The sequence below is a fragment of the Protopterus annectens genome, chromosome 9.part0 (genome assembly GCF_019279795.1).
Source record: "Protopterus annectens isolate FY-2018-M chromosome 9.part0, PAN1.0, whole genome shotgun sequence".
NCBI lineage: Eukaryota > Metazoa > Chordata > Ceratodontiformes > Protopteridae > Protopterus > Protopterus annectens.
In genome coordinates, this window is record NC_056743.1 from 731,253,611 (window position 1) to 731,269,138 (window position 15,528).

The 15,528-nt window shown below is 35.4% G+C and overlaps 1 protein-coding gene across 1 annotated transcript in view; it reads right to left on the reverse strand.

Moving 5' to 3' along the window:
* LOC122811488 (sodium/potassium-transporting ATPase subunit alpha-1-like) overlaps positions 1–15,528 on the reverse strand; it is a 182,201-nt gene that overhangs the window by 108,102 nt on the left and 58,571 nt on the right. The window contains exon 8 of the mRNA XM_044083357.1: positions 7,059–7,327. Coding sequence (XP_043939292.1) covers positions 7,059–7,327 — 269 coding nt within the window. The remainder of the gene's footprint in view (positions 1–7,058; positions 7,328–15,528) is intronic.

Here is a 15,528-nt window from a genome sequence, read left to right on the forward strand (position 1 = left end):
TGGGGTTAGGGGCGGTTTAAGTGAGTTAGGGTTAGGGCGCGGGTCAGGTGAGTGTGCGATATTGACGGACCTTAGGGTTAGGGTCAAGGTCAGTTGGTAGATATTAGTGTCTTTATAGTGACATATTAGCATTATTTGTGTTTTCAGGATTTTGAGTTTCAGGATTTTGGGTTTTCGGGATTTTGAATTTTCAGGCTTTTGGTTTCAGGATTTTGATTTTCAAGCTTATAGTGTTTCAGGCTTCTGATAGGGAACCATATATATATATATATATATATATATATATATATATATATATATATATATATATATATATATATATATATATATATATATATATTTTTTTTTTCCCAATGGTCCTAGGGTGTAATAAATTAAATTAATTACCCAGTATTGTAGGTTTTCAGAATAAGTCTCTTTATGAGTGCTATATTGATGAGTATTGTGCTGCATTCACATTTACTATACTACAAAGCATTTATTATATACTACAATCCGGTATATTCTATTTATTTATATATTCATTCATCTATATTCCAGTTTCAGTTTATTTCAATGCCTACGGTTTTAAGCATTTTTGGTATAAGTATACAACTGTAGTTTGCTGGTTTTCTGAAAGAGTGTTACAGTGATTTATACTTACCTTTTGGTTTCATCCTATTTGATTATAGTTTTCTGTGCATTTTATGTTATTTTTTGGGTCTATAGTAGATGCTCGACCGTCCAAAATGGCGAACACCTAATGAGCGACACATATAAGCCGAAGGACGAAAAGCGCAAAGGCTGTAAATGTTAAAAACTGGAACACCAAACTAATTCCATGCCCAGCAGGGTGATCATGGGGAAGAGGAAATATATCCTTTTCCCCACTGTAGTGCGATCTCGGAGTTGGTATATACAAGTAGGGGAAATGTGGGGGGGGGTGCAAGGGGGCTTGCCCCCTGCAAAAGTGTGATTAATGAAGTTTGTGTGTAGTTTAAAGTGCATTCGGTATTGCGGTTTTCGACATTTAGGTCCTTCGCTCTTATCGTGGTTCGGCGTATATGTGTTGCTCATTAGGTGTTCGCGGTTTTGGATGTTCAGTTTTCTGATATAGACCCTTTTTTTTAGTTACTGGCATTTTTGTAGTTGTTGTAGTACTAATTTCCTGAACTCTGGGTGATTTTTTTTGTACATCATCTAGAAAATATGTTTGGAGGCTGATTAGATCTGTTCCTCAATAACCTATAATAAGAAAAAAGTTACAATAAAATAATAAACCCTAAACATAAAACATGTTTCAAGAATATAACTCAACTGCACAATACCCCAAACTAGTAAATACAATGGCAAAAAAATGGTACAATATACAAATTCAATAAAATCTGTCATTCACTAAAATAGGAAAACAGTAAACTATCCAACAGAGAAAAAAAAAGCAAACTAACCAAACAGGCAAGAACTTAAAAACCCATTGGCTTACATCAAACTCAGAAATGCATAAATACTTCATTACAAACTACAGCTAAGGAAAATAATGCCTAAATGAAAAAAAAAAATCATCCAGAGTTCAGGAAATTAGTACTACAACAACTACAAAAATGCCAGTAACTAAAAAAAAGGGTCTATATCAGAAAACTGAACATCCAAAACCACGAACAGTAAGAATTTCGCAGACCCTCAGACTGGCGCACATACTAATGCTGTGGAGGCCATGTGGTCCCGATGCAAAAAACAATTGAGACAAATGAATGGCACTCTCCGACACATGTTGGACAGCCATTTGGATGAGTTCCTGTGGCGCGAGAAATACAGCAGACAAGATGATGACTTGTTCCTCTGCCTACTTGCACATATAAAACAGTACCAGGATTTGCATGAAGAGGACCTGGGTGGCCGTAAAGTGATGGTGCAATAACTTGTTTCTGAAATGGTGATTTTAACTTCTGCTGTCTGCTCTGCTGTTTTGATGGTGCAGTTACCTCTTTTAATTGATTTACTGCATTTATTTCAAATACTATTGAATGTTTTTTTTTCCGACAATTACGTTAAATAAATTGCATTCTGAAATGGTGATTTTAACTTCTGCTGTATGCTCTGCTGTTTTGATGGTGCAGTTACCTCTTTTGATTGATTTACTGCATTTATTTCGAATACTATTGAATGTTAAAATTGCGTTTCAATTACCGCATTGTCAAGAGTAGCCGATGTACTTTGAAAGTTCAATTGAATGTATTTTCAACAATTACCTTAAATAAATTGCGTTTATTTTAAATCCAATTGAATTTTTTTTTCCTACAATTACCTTAAATGCGTTTACGTGTCAGAGTTACTAGGAGGCGGGCTTTGCTACTGTGTTTACATGTCATTGTGAGTCTAGGAGGCGTGTCCGGGGCGGGCTTTGCTACTGCGCATCCTGCGAGGTACTTCACTGGGAGATTACCCAGATATTTATTTTATATATATATATATATATATATATATATATATATATATATGTGTGTGTGTATATATATATATATATATATATGTGTGTGTGTGTATATATATATATATATGTATATATATATATATATATATATATATATATATATATATATATGGTTTACCTTCAAAAGTTCGGCGGCCACATCTGCGATTCTGCTTCCATGAACAGCGAACCACAAAATTCGAAAACCGCAAAAACCGAATTGCCGACTTACAAAATCTCGTTCCCTTTTTGACCCATGGTAGCACTTGTTTCTGGGGTGGAGTGATTGGGAATGTCAAAGTTCAGGATGTTGGCTTAATGGAATTCAGCTAAACGTTTCGCGTATACAGCCATTCGGAAATATGCCTTCGCACAAATGAATGTATACTATATATATATATATATATATATATATATATATATATATATATATATATATATATATATATATACATATGTATGTATATATATATATATATATATCTATATATATATATATATATATATATATATATCTTTCACTTATATTTAGCTGCAGATGGTCTTACCTGTATATGCTTGCATTTATATAAGTAGATCCAAAGTCACTAATGGAGCCAGCAGCTTGACCTCTGTACAGACCCTTCAACCATTTGTTTATACTCTCATGTGAACCATGCAAACCACTTAAATACTATTAATGGATACTGGTTCTGAGCATGTGGTCATTTGTGCTACTTTTTAAGGCCTCTTTCCAAATGTGCAACTACTTCTGGCAGGAACAGATGAGGGTATGATAGGGGTAGAAGACGGCAATGGCTCACCCACTCTGCGAATGATTCCTGTGCAATTCCACCACAACAGTCCCACCTGGAAGAAGACCAGCTATTACTTCTCCTGCAAATCTGGGCATGGGAATGCATCCTGATAAGGAGTGCACATGCACATGGCTGTTATGGTTGTGTGCAAAAATGCACTGACAATAGGATCAGCAAATCTGACATCCCCACTAGATGTTCTACCCATCTGGGTTAGAACAAAACATTTATTGACTTTTTCTGGGTAATGGTTACTGTCCCTGTCCCTCTCTTCACTTTCTTGCTGCTCTATTATGTTAGCAGAAAAATGGTACAAATAGGCAAATAGGTATTTAACTAATTCATGCAAGTAGGAAGGAACTGTTGAAAGCCAATTTTAATGTAATTCAATTTGTTTTTATGTATTAATTTGTTAGCCTCGTTATTGAACTGGTACTCAAACCCATTTCAGCAATTACCCTAGCCACAAGAGCAAGAATAGATACAGTATAAATGAACAGCTTAGTGTAGCCAATCAAACAGCATGTTTTTGGGTGGTAGGAGGAGTGGCAAAGGAGAGGCCACTTTTTTGATTAAATGGTTTGATCTATATCTATATCAGTTGAAAGAAAAAAATAGTTAATCTATCAGGACTACTAAAACTAGCAGAGCATCAGCCAGAAGGCCTACTTGGTAATATGCTTCTGTGTGTTTCTGTCACCATTATCTTTTTATTTTCATATAGTGTTATTATGTATTATATTTATAATATTGTCTAATTCAGTAGAAAATTTATCTATGTGCATGTGTGTGCCTTCCGTGGAAGGTTGGGTGCCGGACTGGCAACTCAACACTGTAAAACTCCACTGCCAATCATGAGCAGACAGGTGATCTGCTGTGGTGACCCCTAACCGGGAAATGACGAAAGAAGAAGAATACCTGACTTCCATCCTGTAGTTACTGACTTTTTGACAACATTAAGAGTGCAAAAGGTGCCCACTCATGTTTATACCTATCCTTTCAATGCACGCATTCTAATAGGAAAACATTCTAATGTCCAGTGTTTCACTGCATGTATTCTAATAGGAAAACATTCTAATAATAGGAAAACATTCTAATGTCCAAACAGTGTTTCACTGCATGTATTCTAATAGGAAAACATTCTAATATCTAAACAGTGTTTCAATGCATGCATTCTAATAGGAAAACATTCTAATGTCCAAACAGTGTTTCACTGCATGTATTCTAATAGGAAAACATTCTAATATCTAAACAGTGTTTCAATGCATGCATTTTAATAGGAAAACATTCTAATGTCTAAACAGTGTTTCAATGCATTCATTCTAATAGGAAACCATTCTGATGTCTAAACAGTGACCAGGAGCAATAAAAATAGTTTGAGTATATCTCTTAAATGCCTTAAAACCACTACATTTCCCCAAAATGTGGGTCCATGTTTCTCTTGCTTGTAGAATACATCTCTAACAGTCAGGAAAGTTGCCTAGAAAAGCAACATTACTCAAATCTCCCTAAAATTTCTTTTATTTCTACATTTAACACCTTTTTGGAAGGCCTGCACACAGAAAGGAATAAAAATGTCTATACCTCTTTAATATCTGTCTTGGAGTGGTTCTCTCTCTAATGTTATTCTGGAGATCATCTACTCATAATTCATTTGCCTCATCTACCTTAAAGGGAACACTAGGATACTGGATCATTTCCAACATATTTTAACATTAAAGTTTTCTCACTGAAGTCAACATTGACATTTAATATATTTTGTTTGTCTGATTTAAATCCCATCACATCCTTGTGAAGCTGGAGTGAGTCACACAGAGCAGAACCACAAATTCATACTACAGCTTTTGATGCAAAAATAGAAATTTGCACTCATAACGGGCACCTCAACTGCAGTATTCATTAAACAATGTGATGGAGCCTTTCAGTCTTGTTTTTCTAGCTCATCATAACTAGAAATGCTTCACTCTTCAAAAGTTCTGCTAATGATAAATGAGGTTTGGGAACAAACCAATTTGTCCAATGTCATATTTGATAAGGGTCAGAGAGGGTTAAATGGGGGTGGAGGTTTTGTTGGAGAACAGAGTTAAAACTAAGGAATAGAGATATGTTTGATCAGATTTTGGGAAAGGAAGAGTTAATTTGTTAAGGAGACTTTAAAGGAAGTGAGGTAGATGTAGGGTGAGACTTGGATTTTTTTATAAGAGTGTAACTGGGAAGAGGAATCATATTTTGGTGTGAATTTGCAATCTACCCTCTCTCACCTTTTTTCTTTTTTTTTTTGTTTGTTTGGGTGGTTATAGAGGTGGGTATTTGTGTGACAAAAAGGGGGAGGCAGGTACAATAAGTTATTGAACAGGATATGTCATTGTTCAAAATTATTATTGAACAACTGTACTAGGTGAAGAAACCATGCATTTTGGAGTAATGCATTCCAGCAATGATTGAAAGTGCATGAAGGATCACTATGCTTTTCATAGAGGGGCCAAGTGTTTTCTTTTTTAATGTTTATGTTGAATTTCAATTCAAAGTATATCTGTCAGAGATTATCAATTTATATGGAATAGTGGACTTTTAAGTAAAGATTATAGGGGAATAAGTGAAGCATTTTGCATATACTTAAGAAAAAATGTGCAGTAAGTATAAACAAAAATAAAGACTGAAAATATTCAGCAGATATAAAAAAAATAGAGATTATATTTTATTGGGAGCTTTTGTTTTATGTGATCAGTGGAAGGTAGGATAATAAACCAGACTGGATCAGTGTGTGGGTAGTACATACTGAATGCCACAATAGTTAGTATAAAACAATAACTGGGTTTTACATTAAATTCTCAGTGAACCCTAAACTTACCCTCTCAGCCTTGAACATTTACAGAGTTAATAGGGCTCTATTCTCTTCTTTAGCAGCTCTGTCTCACTTAGGGAAGACAATTTGTAAAATACTCCTTGGCAGCTGGCTCCTTGCTTTTCTGGCCAGATGTCTTACCTTATGTGAATCAGTTGTTATTGGATCTTATGGATATACAGAGTCATATGAGATAATTTCTATCATATGCTAAAATAAAGTGATACCAGTACTTTATTTTAATGTTTTTTTCATCGGTTCAGGACAGCTGATACCTTTCAACCTCTTAGTGCAAGAAATGTGGACAAAACCAAAGATCATTGGGGGATAAAGGCCCTAAATCAGGGACGGATTTTAAATATTTCCTTATAAACTCATAAAGTTGATTGAATAACAGATTTTGCATTATCATGTACTTTCTAAAGGAAATGAATTCTACAACTCAAATGTCTGTTACTATTTAGTGACTTCAATCCTCAATGAATTGCCAGAAAACCTCTAATTTATGAGAAACAAACCATAGATATGAGGCAAAAAAAATGGACATTCTGCATATATCTGGACACTCAAGGGCCCTACTTTGGTCCCAGGAAGAGGTTTGCATGGCATCCTGTCTTTCTTGGTATTCTTGTCTGGAATGGCCCCTTGCCTGCCCTAAGCTTGCTCAAGCGGATATTAAAGACATCACACTACAACTTTAAAAAAGTAATGAATTTACTCATTCTCCTCATAAAACTTCCATTCTTTCACAAAATAACATAATGTTAATCTGAGTCAGTGTCAGCTAGTTTGCATTTTCATCCTGTCCTGGGCCAGGGTTGAAGTCTTAAAGTTATGTACCAGCCTTCATTTAATGATAACTGACCAACATGCAATTTAAATTGCATGTATTCACTACAGTAATTACATCAGTTATGTTTCCATGCTATTGAATAGGTAATTACAAGTAAGCTGCTTTCTTCCTTACTGTGACAGTAGCAAGAAGACCTTCAGGTACAACAGCAACGATAATACCGATGAGGAAAACTGCAGCCTCCACCCAGGTGTACCCAGTGACCATTGAAAGAATAAAAAAGGTTGTTCCAATGAATGCAGCCATTGCAGTGATGATATGGATAAAGTGCTCAATTTCAATTGCAATTGGTGTTTCTCCAGATTCCAGACCAGTAACCAGTGTGGCAATACGACCCATTACTGTACGCTCTCCAGTATGAATGACTATGCCATGGGCATTACCTGGAACAAAACAGATAAAAATGTAACTGTTCTTTATTAGGTGCTATGATTTAACTCATTCCATATGAATGCATACCTTTCAGTTTTAGTGTCTATCTGTATGGAAAACAAGGTGGTCTGGTATGAAAGAAAATAATAAATATAGGCTGAAATTTGTAGATAATACTGACCTGCTTTGGTAAGGCAAGTTATGTTGCTTGGAGTTAATGTGATTCAGTGACATGCATTCTGTGCATGGCAATGAACCTCATTGACACCATTTACATAAATAAGCATCATTCATATGAGTGGTATAAAAACTGATTTCACACACACACACACACACACACACACACACACACACACACACACACACACACACACACACACACACACACACACACACACACACACACACACACACACACACACACACACACACACACACACACAAATGCACACAAGCACGAACACGGACAGACACAAATGCACACATGCACACATGCACACACACACACATGCACACACGCACAAACAACAAATCCACACAAGCACAAACATGCACGCGCGCACACACACACACACACACACACACACACACACACACACACACACACACACTCTCTGAATGCAGAATGAGGACATGTAGGCAGGCAGTGTGAATTTATTTGATAGTAGCAAGGTGTGCCAGTAAGAAACAGTACTGTGGGGTTCTACAGCTGCTGTAATCAAGTTCTGGTGAGATGTTTATGCATGAACTGTCACGGAAACATCATCATGTGGGATTAGATGCCTAATTTGACTGGTATTCCTTGAATGTTAACAACAGGAATTTATTATGGCTGACATGTGGCCCCAGAATGACAACTGGACACAGAGAGTAACATCAAGATTATCTAACACAGAGACAAATTCCAGCTTGTCATTATAAATGGTACAAGGGTCATTGAAAGCCTTATAGAATCACGAAGAATAACCTAAACAGCTAAGGCTTAGAAATGTGTTTCAACAGATTATTTCTTGCAGAAAGATGACAGCTAAATCATCTTCAAGGGAATTGATGGCTGGCAAGCACTGTAGAGAGAAGGAGAGGTAAAGCTGTGTTTCATCTGCAAAGCAAAGATCTGCTTTCTTAATCATACATCAGAAGCAGCATATACAGAATAAGTTCCTTCGGCTCAGCATGGAATTGGGTTGAAACCTCACCCACAAATGCCAAAGGGTGGTAAGAAGATAAAGTGTCACCCACCACCCTATGGGTATGTTCAGAATGGTAAGATGTGCAGCAGTTAAGGACAGTAGTAGAAAGACCACACTGAGATTTGATTCAACAGGACTCCATGATCAGTCATGTCAGAATGTATAGTGATGTCAAGGAAGACAATAACAAAATGACAACATTGTCCTCCTTCATAAGGAGAACATGTCATACCATAATGAGGACAGCTTCTGTGCCATTCAATGCAAAATATAGACTAGAATGGATAAAAGATATCATAAGACTTCAGAAGAAATTCAGCTTGTGCAGAAACTTTACTTGAATTGTCTGACATATAAATTGAATGCAGTAATTATCAAAAATATGAGGACACAAATAACTTTTTTGATGGAGTAACATTACCAAATTCTCCTTAAAAACAGATTTAAAACCTCCAAATATAAAGAAGGATTCCATGATCTGATAAATAAGCACCTCCCACAATACCAATTTTGAGATTTTGTTTGTTCGCTCATGTGAGCGTTCGAGAGTTTGTGTTTTCGGTTTTATGACATAGACCCATAAATAATTGTACCCAGTTCTCCCATGCCACAAATCTTAAAGGCAAGGGTGCAGAGTTTAAGAGATAGGCAACATACTTCTTTTCAAGGATATGAACTCCAATTAATCAATAATATGAATCACATTCAAAGGTTATACAGCCATGGGCCAGAGGTGCAGCATCAGATGTGCCTGCACAAGGAAGTATCTGAGACCTAACAAAAACAAGCCTGTAGCAATAAATAAGTGGTATCTTACACTGATGTGGTACTCATAGTAATGCTCTCTGGGTGGACAGCCATGGGCCAGAGGTGCAGCATCAGATGTGCCTGCTCAAGGAAGTATCTGAGACCTAACAGAAACAAGCCTGTAGCAATAAATGAGTGGTATCTTACATTGATGTGGTACTCATAGTAATGCTCTGTGGGTGGACAGCCAGGCTTGGCTGCACTACCTGATAGCCATTCAAAAAAGCATATCATGTCATGTAGCTGGTCCTGAAATCTCCTTAGATAAAACACAGCCTTTTTTCCTGAACATCTTGGGCTGCTAATGGACACAGTGCTCAATCATGTCAAGTCTATCATTCCAAACATGGGAGCACCTCATCTGACCATCCCAAAGGAACAGAGCTCAGCATGAAATTATGGTTCATGGTAAGCACATGTACTTGTAGAAGGACATATAAATCCAGTTTAGTTCTATCATTCCAACATGAGCGCACCCCCAAAACTATCATCTGACCATCCCAAGGGAACAGAGCTCAATATGAAACTATGATTCATGGTAAGCACATGTACTTGTAGAAGGACATATAAATACAGCATAGTTCTATCATTCCAAACATGGAAGCACCTCAAAACTATCATCTGACCATTCCAAAGGATCAGAGCTCAGCATGAAACTATGGTTCATGGTAAGCACATGTATTTGTAGAAGGACATATAAATCCAGCTTAATTCTGTTATTCCAACATGAGAGCACCCCCAAAACTATCATCTGACCATCCCAAAGGAACAGAGCTCAATATGAAACTATGGTTCATGGTAAGCACATGAGCTTGTAGAAGGACATATAAATCCTGCTTAATTCTATCATTCCAAACATGGGAGCACCTCGGAACTATAATCTGATCATCCCAAAGGAATAAACATGAAGATGAAATGACTGTTGATATTGACACAGTATAAGCAGTCATAGTTAAACATATAAATCCAGTGCAACAAAGACCTAATACAAATAGAGTCACTGGTTATTTACTCGGGATTATCAGCATTGTTGGTTGACAAGAGCCAATGGAACAGATGAGGAAGTCTCAGGTGTAATCTTAACCTGGTTTTTATGCCCCTTAGCTGAGAAGCCTTCTAGGGCTGAGGGTCAGAGCAATATAGACCAGGTGGTGCATATATCATGAGGTTGCTCCCACCCCGAAGTCAGCAGTTGCCATCCTCAAGTGGAATATTACTTTCAGACTACATATATAATGACAGCTTACAAAAACAACTTCCTGAGCAAACCAAAATCCTTAATGCAACAAATAGTAGATGAAAAAGTTGATAGAATTATTCTAAGAATTGCTTCACACAAGTAGGAAAACAGTCAAAATACAGTTTGATCATGTGCCTATAAGGTTATCCTACACTCAAATGACTGCACTTGCATTAAGTAGCTTTATTTGCATACAGATGTTTATTGTGCTAGACAAATGTACTGCAGTGGTATTTGTCACTTTTCCAAAACATCTCTGCAAGTGGGAAGCTAATATATGCAAGTAAGGAAGATGTGGTGGACAGAGATCCCCACATGGGTAGTATTAGGGACTTGCAGCCTCCAAAAATGTTGTTTTTGTTTCTTTTTATTGTATGTTCAAGTTACATTTTGCCATTCAGGGAAAGCAAAGAAATGTAACTCAAAGTATGGTGATTCAGTTTAACATAGGTAAAGCTGCTCTTACCTTACTCAGAGTTATTATTTGTTATTTATTTATTATTAGTTATTATTTCTGCTGTAAGCCTCTTCTGCCTTCAGCTGAATTTTAAGGCAAATGTGAAACTTACTCCTGGTTTTACCTTGTCTAACAAACTGAATAAAGGAGGCACCCAGGCACAGTCACTACCAGCTGTGAACCAAAATAACCATCTAAGCAGGTCTTACCTATAAATGCAAGAATGACATCACTCAACATGTCTGAGATAATCCATGACTAGTTACAGAGAGACCTCATACTGTTAGACAATGCCCTGTATGAAAAGGTGAGCCTAATCCAATAAGCCACTTCAACTCAGACTGATGCAGTGCAAGCAAAATGGTCAACAACCTGCTAGATAGTATGCCAAAAGACTCACTTAAGGTACCCACCTCTCTGCATATACAGTGCAAAATCTTAACATGTTCAAAAAACTGACTAGGAAGCTGTGAGATATTAAAGGAGTGAAGTTCCAAAAGGAGGGTCATATCATAGCCAGAAATACTGCTGACTTTCAAATGGCCATCTAAAATCAATATTTAATAATGCAGCAACATTCCTAGATAGCAGAAAATACAACTGTTAAAATAGGAACAGCTACAGATCAATCATAAAAATAAAAAAGATGTTATGAGCTACCATTGAGGTCTTGATATAAACTATGTCTCTCAAGTGCCCCACAGGTTAATAACCCCAGAATCTGTAGTATCTTAAAGGAGGCCTATAGGAGGATGAAAATGAATAAGTTAGTACTCTGATCATACGTAAGAGCCATGGTCCAGATATAATGGTGGATAGGAATAAGATCCAGCCATCCCTGTGGCCTTTCAAAATAAATGCTGATAGAAAAAAAATTGAGCAAACTAAACAAAGAAAAGAAAGATGGTTCCACATATGACTTGTCAGGTAAGGTTTCTGACAAACCAGTATTAGATAAAAGAAGTCTGACACCAGTTCTTACAGCGCACTGGAATAGATACCACCATCCATAATGTTAGATTTTATGAATATAAATTTGAAATTAATTATGTTGTAAATATGCTGAAAGAAAAGGCTTGCTTAAATGCAGAAACAAAGTTTAAGTAATATGTGATCAGCAGTCATACTAAATGACCATGGCTTGGAAAAGGAATCTGCTGAATGGACATTCTTCCCTTACAGACTCAAAACAGGATGTATGCAAGAGCAAAAATACAAAATCTGCTTTTAAAGAATGGACATTATTCCCTTACAGACTCAAAACAGGATGTATGCAAGAACAAAAATGCAAAATCTGCTTTTAAAGAACAATGACATGTTTTTTCTGCATGGAAAAACAGGATATGACATAAGAACAGATGTTTTTTTATACCAACATTGTTTTGCCAAAAACATATTAAAAATAGTGACCATTCTTGCTATTAGAAACATTTATGCATTTTGCATATCTTTATTCTCTCTTTATAGCTGTAATCAACACTGCCTGTTGTGCTTTCCCAGCTTCTCAAGTGACTTTGAAAAATTTCCAGCCATCTGCAACAACAGCCTGATCACCTGTTTTCTTGCTCACTGGTAAGACTTTTTTCTACGTCACATTTTTTAGTATGGTTGCTATTCGACAGTATGGATATTTCCATGCATAATTTAAGCAAATGTAAAAAATTGCTATGTTGGTATACACAGCACATTAGTAAATGTAATTATGTAGTTACGGAATTTTGCTTTTGTGGTTATATGTTAATCTAAATTAGAATCACTTGACAGTTTTTTGTAACTTGTTTTATTATGATTTACTTCAGTATCAATTTGAATGACATTTGTACAACATTATTATTTGGTTTTATTACAAGGATTGGTTTTTTAAGTGTAAAAATTTATTGCACAATGGTAGTTAATGCTGTATTAAATGTTTTAGATGCATTACAAGTGAGAAAGCATGTACTGTAGTTTTAAGAATATGGTGAGGGCGTAGTTTCCAAACAATTAATTTTGGCGGTTTTTTAAGTATTTATAGAGAGCCTTTGGGCGTGTCATTTGTTCTGAGGAAGTGTATTTTATACATGAAAGCGCTCAATAACTTGCTTTTGGTTTTGTCGTAATAAAGAGCTTGTGCTTTTTACCTAATTTAAGTGTGGATCGTGGTTTTTACTGTGGTACCGGTGTGCTGTTTAGTCTATTGTTGCTTCCACAGTGACTTTTGGGATTAAATGTAAAACCTTATTAGGGCAGGTTGATAGTAAGGCATTATGCAAATGTATTACAATATTTGACTGGTATCTCAAAGAAAACCATGTGAAATATGACAAATGTTTATTGTGTGCTTCAACAAAAACTGTATTTTGTGTATTATGCCATAAAATAATATTGCATCATATTGTAAATACTGGTAAAGACAGATCTGAAGAATTAACTAAGGGTAAAGTGTTTCCATTACATTCTGATGTTGAACAGTTATGTCCTGTCACCACATGTGAGTCAAATCAGTTACTGATAGAATCCCTAGTACATTTTGTTACAAAGGAATGTAGTAAACTTCTAAAAGACAGACATAATGAGTTCAGGAAGCTTAGACAAGTTATACATACATCTTTTCAAAAGTGCATAGGAGTTTCAAATTCAGCAGAACAGCTTACTAAAGAATGTCAGAAAGACCATGCAACATCACAGGAAATTCAACAGAAGTTGCAGGATAAAGAAAATAAATTAGCTGAACTGACAGAGATTGGGAACTTCCTGCATACACAGCTAATCTGTGCAAAAGAAATATATTTTATAATATGTTTATGTTTTGAAAATGGTTAAACATACATGGTAGGATGGTAGGATCTGATGTCTGGACAAATCATTCTTAAATGTTTTACTTTCATTCAGTTAAAGCAAGACATCTATCAGTACTACAGTAAAGTAAAGCATATGAATACCATTCATTAGCATAGTCAAAAGGTAAATAAAACTGTTCTAGTGTATAAAATTAAATAAAAATAGATGAGTAAAAATTTAAAGTCACAAGACATGACATGCTTGTATAAAGATATACATATACAAGACAGACATGCATGTATGTTCTTTTCATCTAGAGTACATCTGTTACAATACACAAGAATAACAGGCAGACAACAGCAAATATAAATAATATAAATATAAATGTGTTGGTTAAACTAATATCTATTTTGTTTTTTACAATTTAGTAACACCAAACAGTTAAAGTTCTGAATTTTAAAAAGAAAATCACAGATGGTATTATTCAAACAGTTTTTGTAAAATTAATGGCAGGACAGTTAAATAGATAAATAAATAAAAAATACTGAAATCCATGTAAGGTAATTGTAAAATAATGTCTCTTTATGTAGTATAAATGCATAGTTATGCAAATCACAATCACATTAAAGGAAAAATGCCAAAAGAATTAACTATAGTTTACAGAGTATGAAATGTGAGCTCAGACCTTCCTAGACTGAATGAATAGTTACAGGAAATGCTGGAAAGATAAGATAAACAACAAGACTGATTGCCAGATAAGTAGCTTGAGTTTTTCTAAAGCATCATTGTTATTAAAACATAATTATTAAAATGTTTACAGGCAACACTATTTAGTAATTGTAATAAAATGTCACAATTGTGCATAGATATCACTGATAATCTGTTTGCAAGTAAATGTTGAAAGGAGAAGAAAAAACCTCAGTTGCATCAAGTCCAGCCAGCAAATGGGCTATAGTATACATATAGTTCAAATCAATTGTGCAGGAGGGTGTAAATACCTACTAGAGGTAGAGGTAGTAAACAGCAAAAGCTTTAGAAAAAATTATCAAATCAGACAGGGGTCTATAATAATGTATAACCATAGTCTTAGGCTGACATACATTCTATTCTCACAGCATAGGGCAGGTAAACAGTGCTGAAGTACTACAGGGGGAGGGGTACTTTCTCAGTTTTACACTGACTGTATAAGAGGGAGGGGCACTTTCTCAGTTTTACACTGACTGTATAAACAGACTGTGACAAGGGTCTGAAATAAAGCTACATAAAATAAATAATAAGGGTCTAAAATAAAGCTACAAGAAAAAAATATCTCATTCCTTCTTGACAATACTCTTTTATGGGGAGGGAAAACAGGTATTAGTGTATTAGAAATACTGGTAAACTGGATTAAACCTGACAGGATAAGATATTTTACAAGTTGTTAATAGCTATCATAATGGTTATTATTATATTGTTTAGAATTAAATTGTATTTACAACCCAAGAGATGGCTTAAAATTGATTACAGCTATAAAGAGAGAATAAAGATATGCAAAATGCATAAATGTTTCTAATAGCAAGAATGGTCACTATTTTTAATATGTTTTTGGCAAAACAATGTTGGTATAAAAAAACATCAATGTTTCTAATTGCTGAGTATGTAGTTTTAAAATAACAGGACCTATGCATTTGGTATCAATTCCACTAGATATTTCTAAAGAGACAAACATTTTCCAAGATTTTGCTCAATATTAATGTTATTAAATTTGTAAGATTAGAC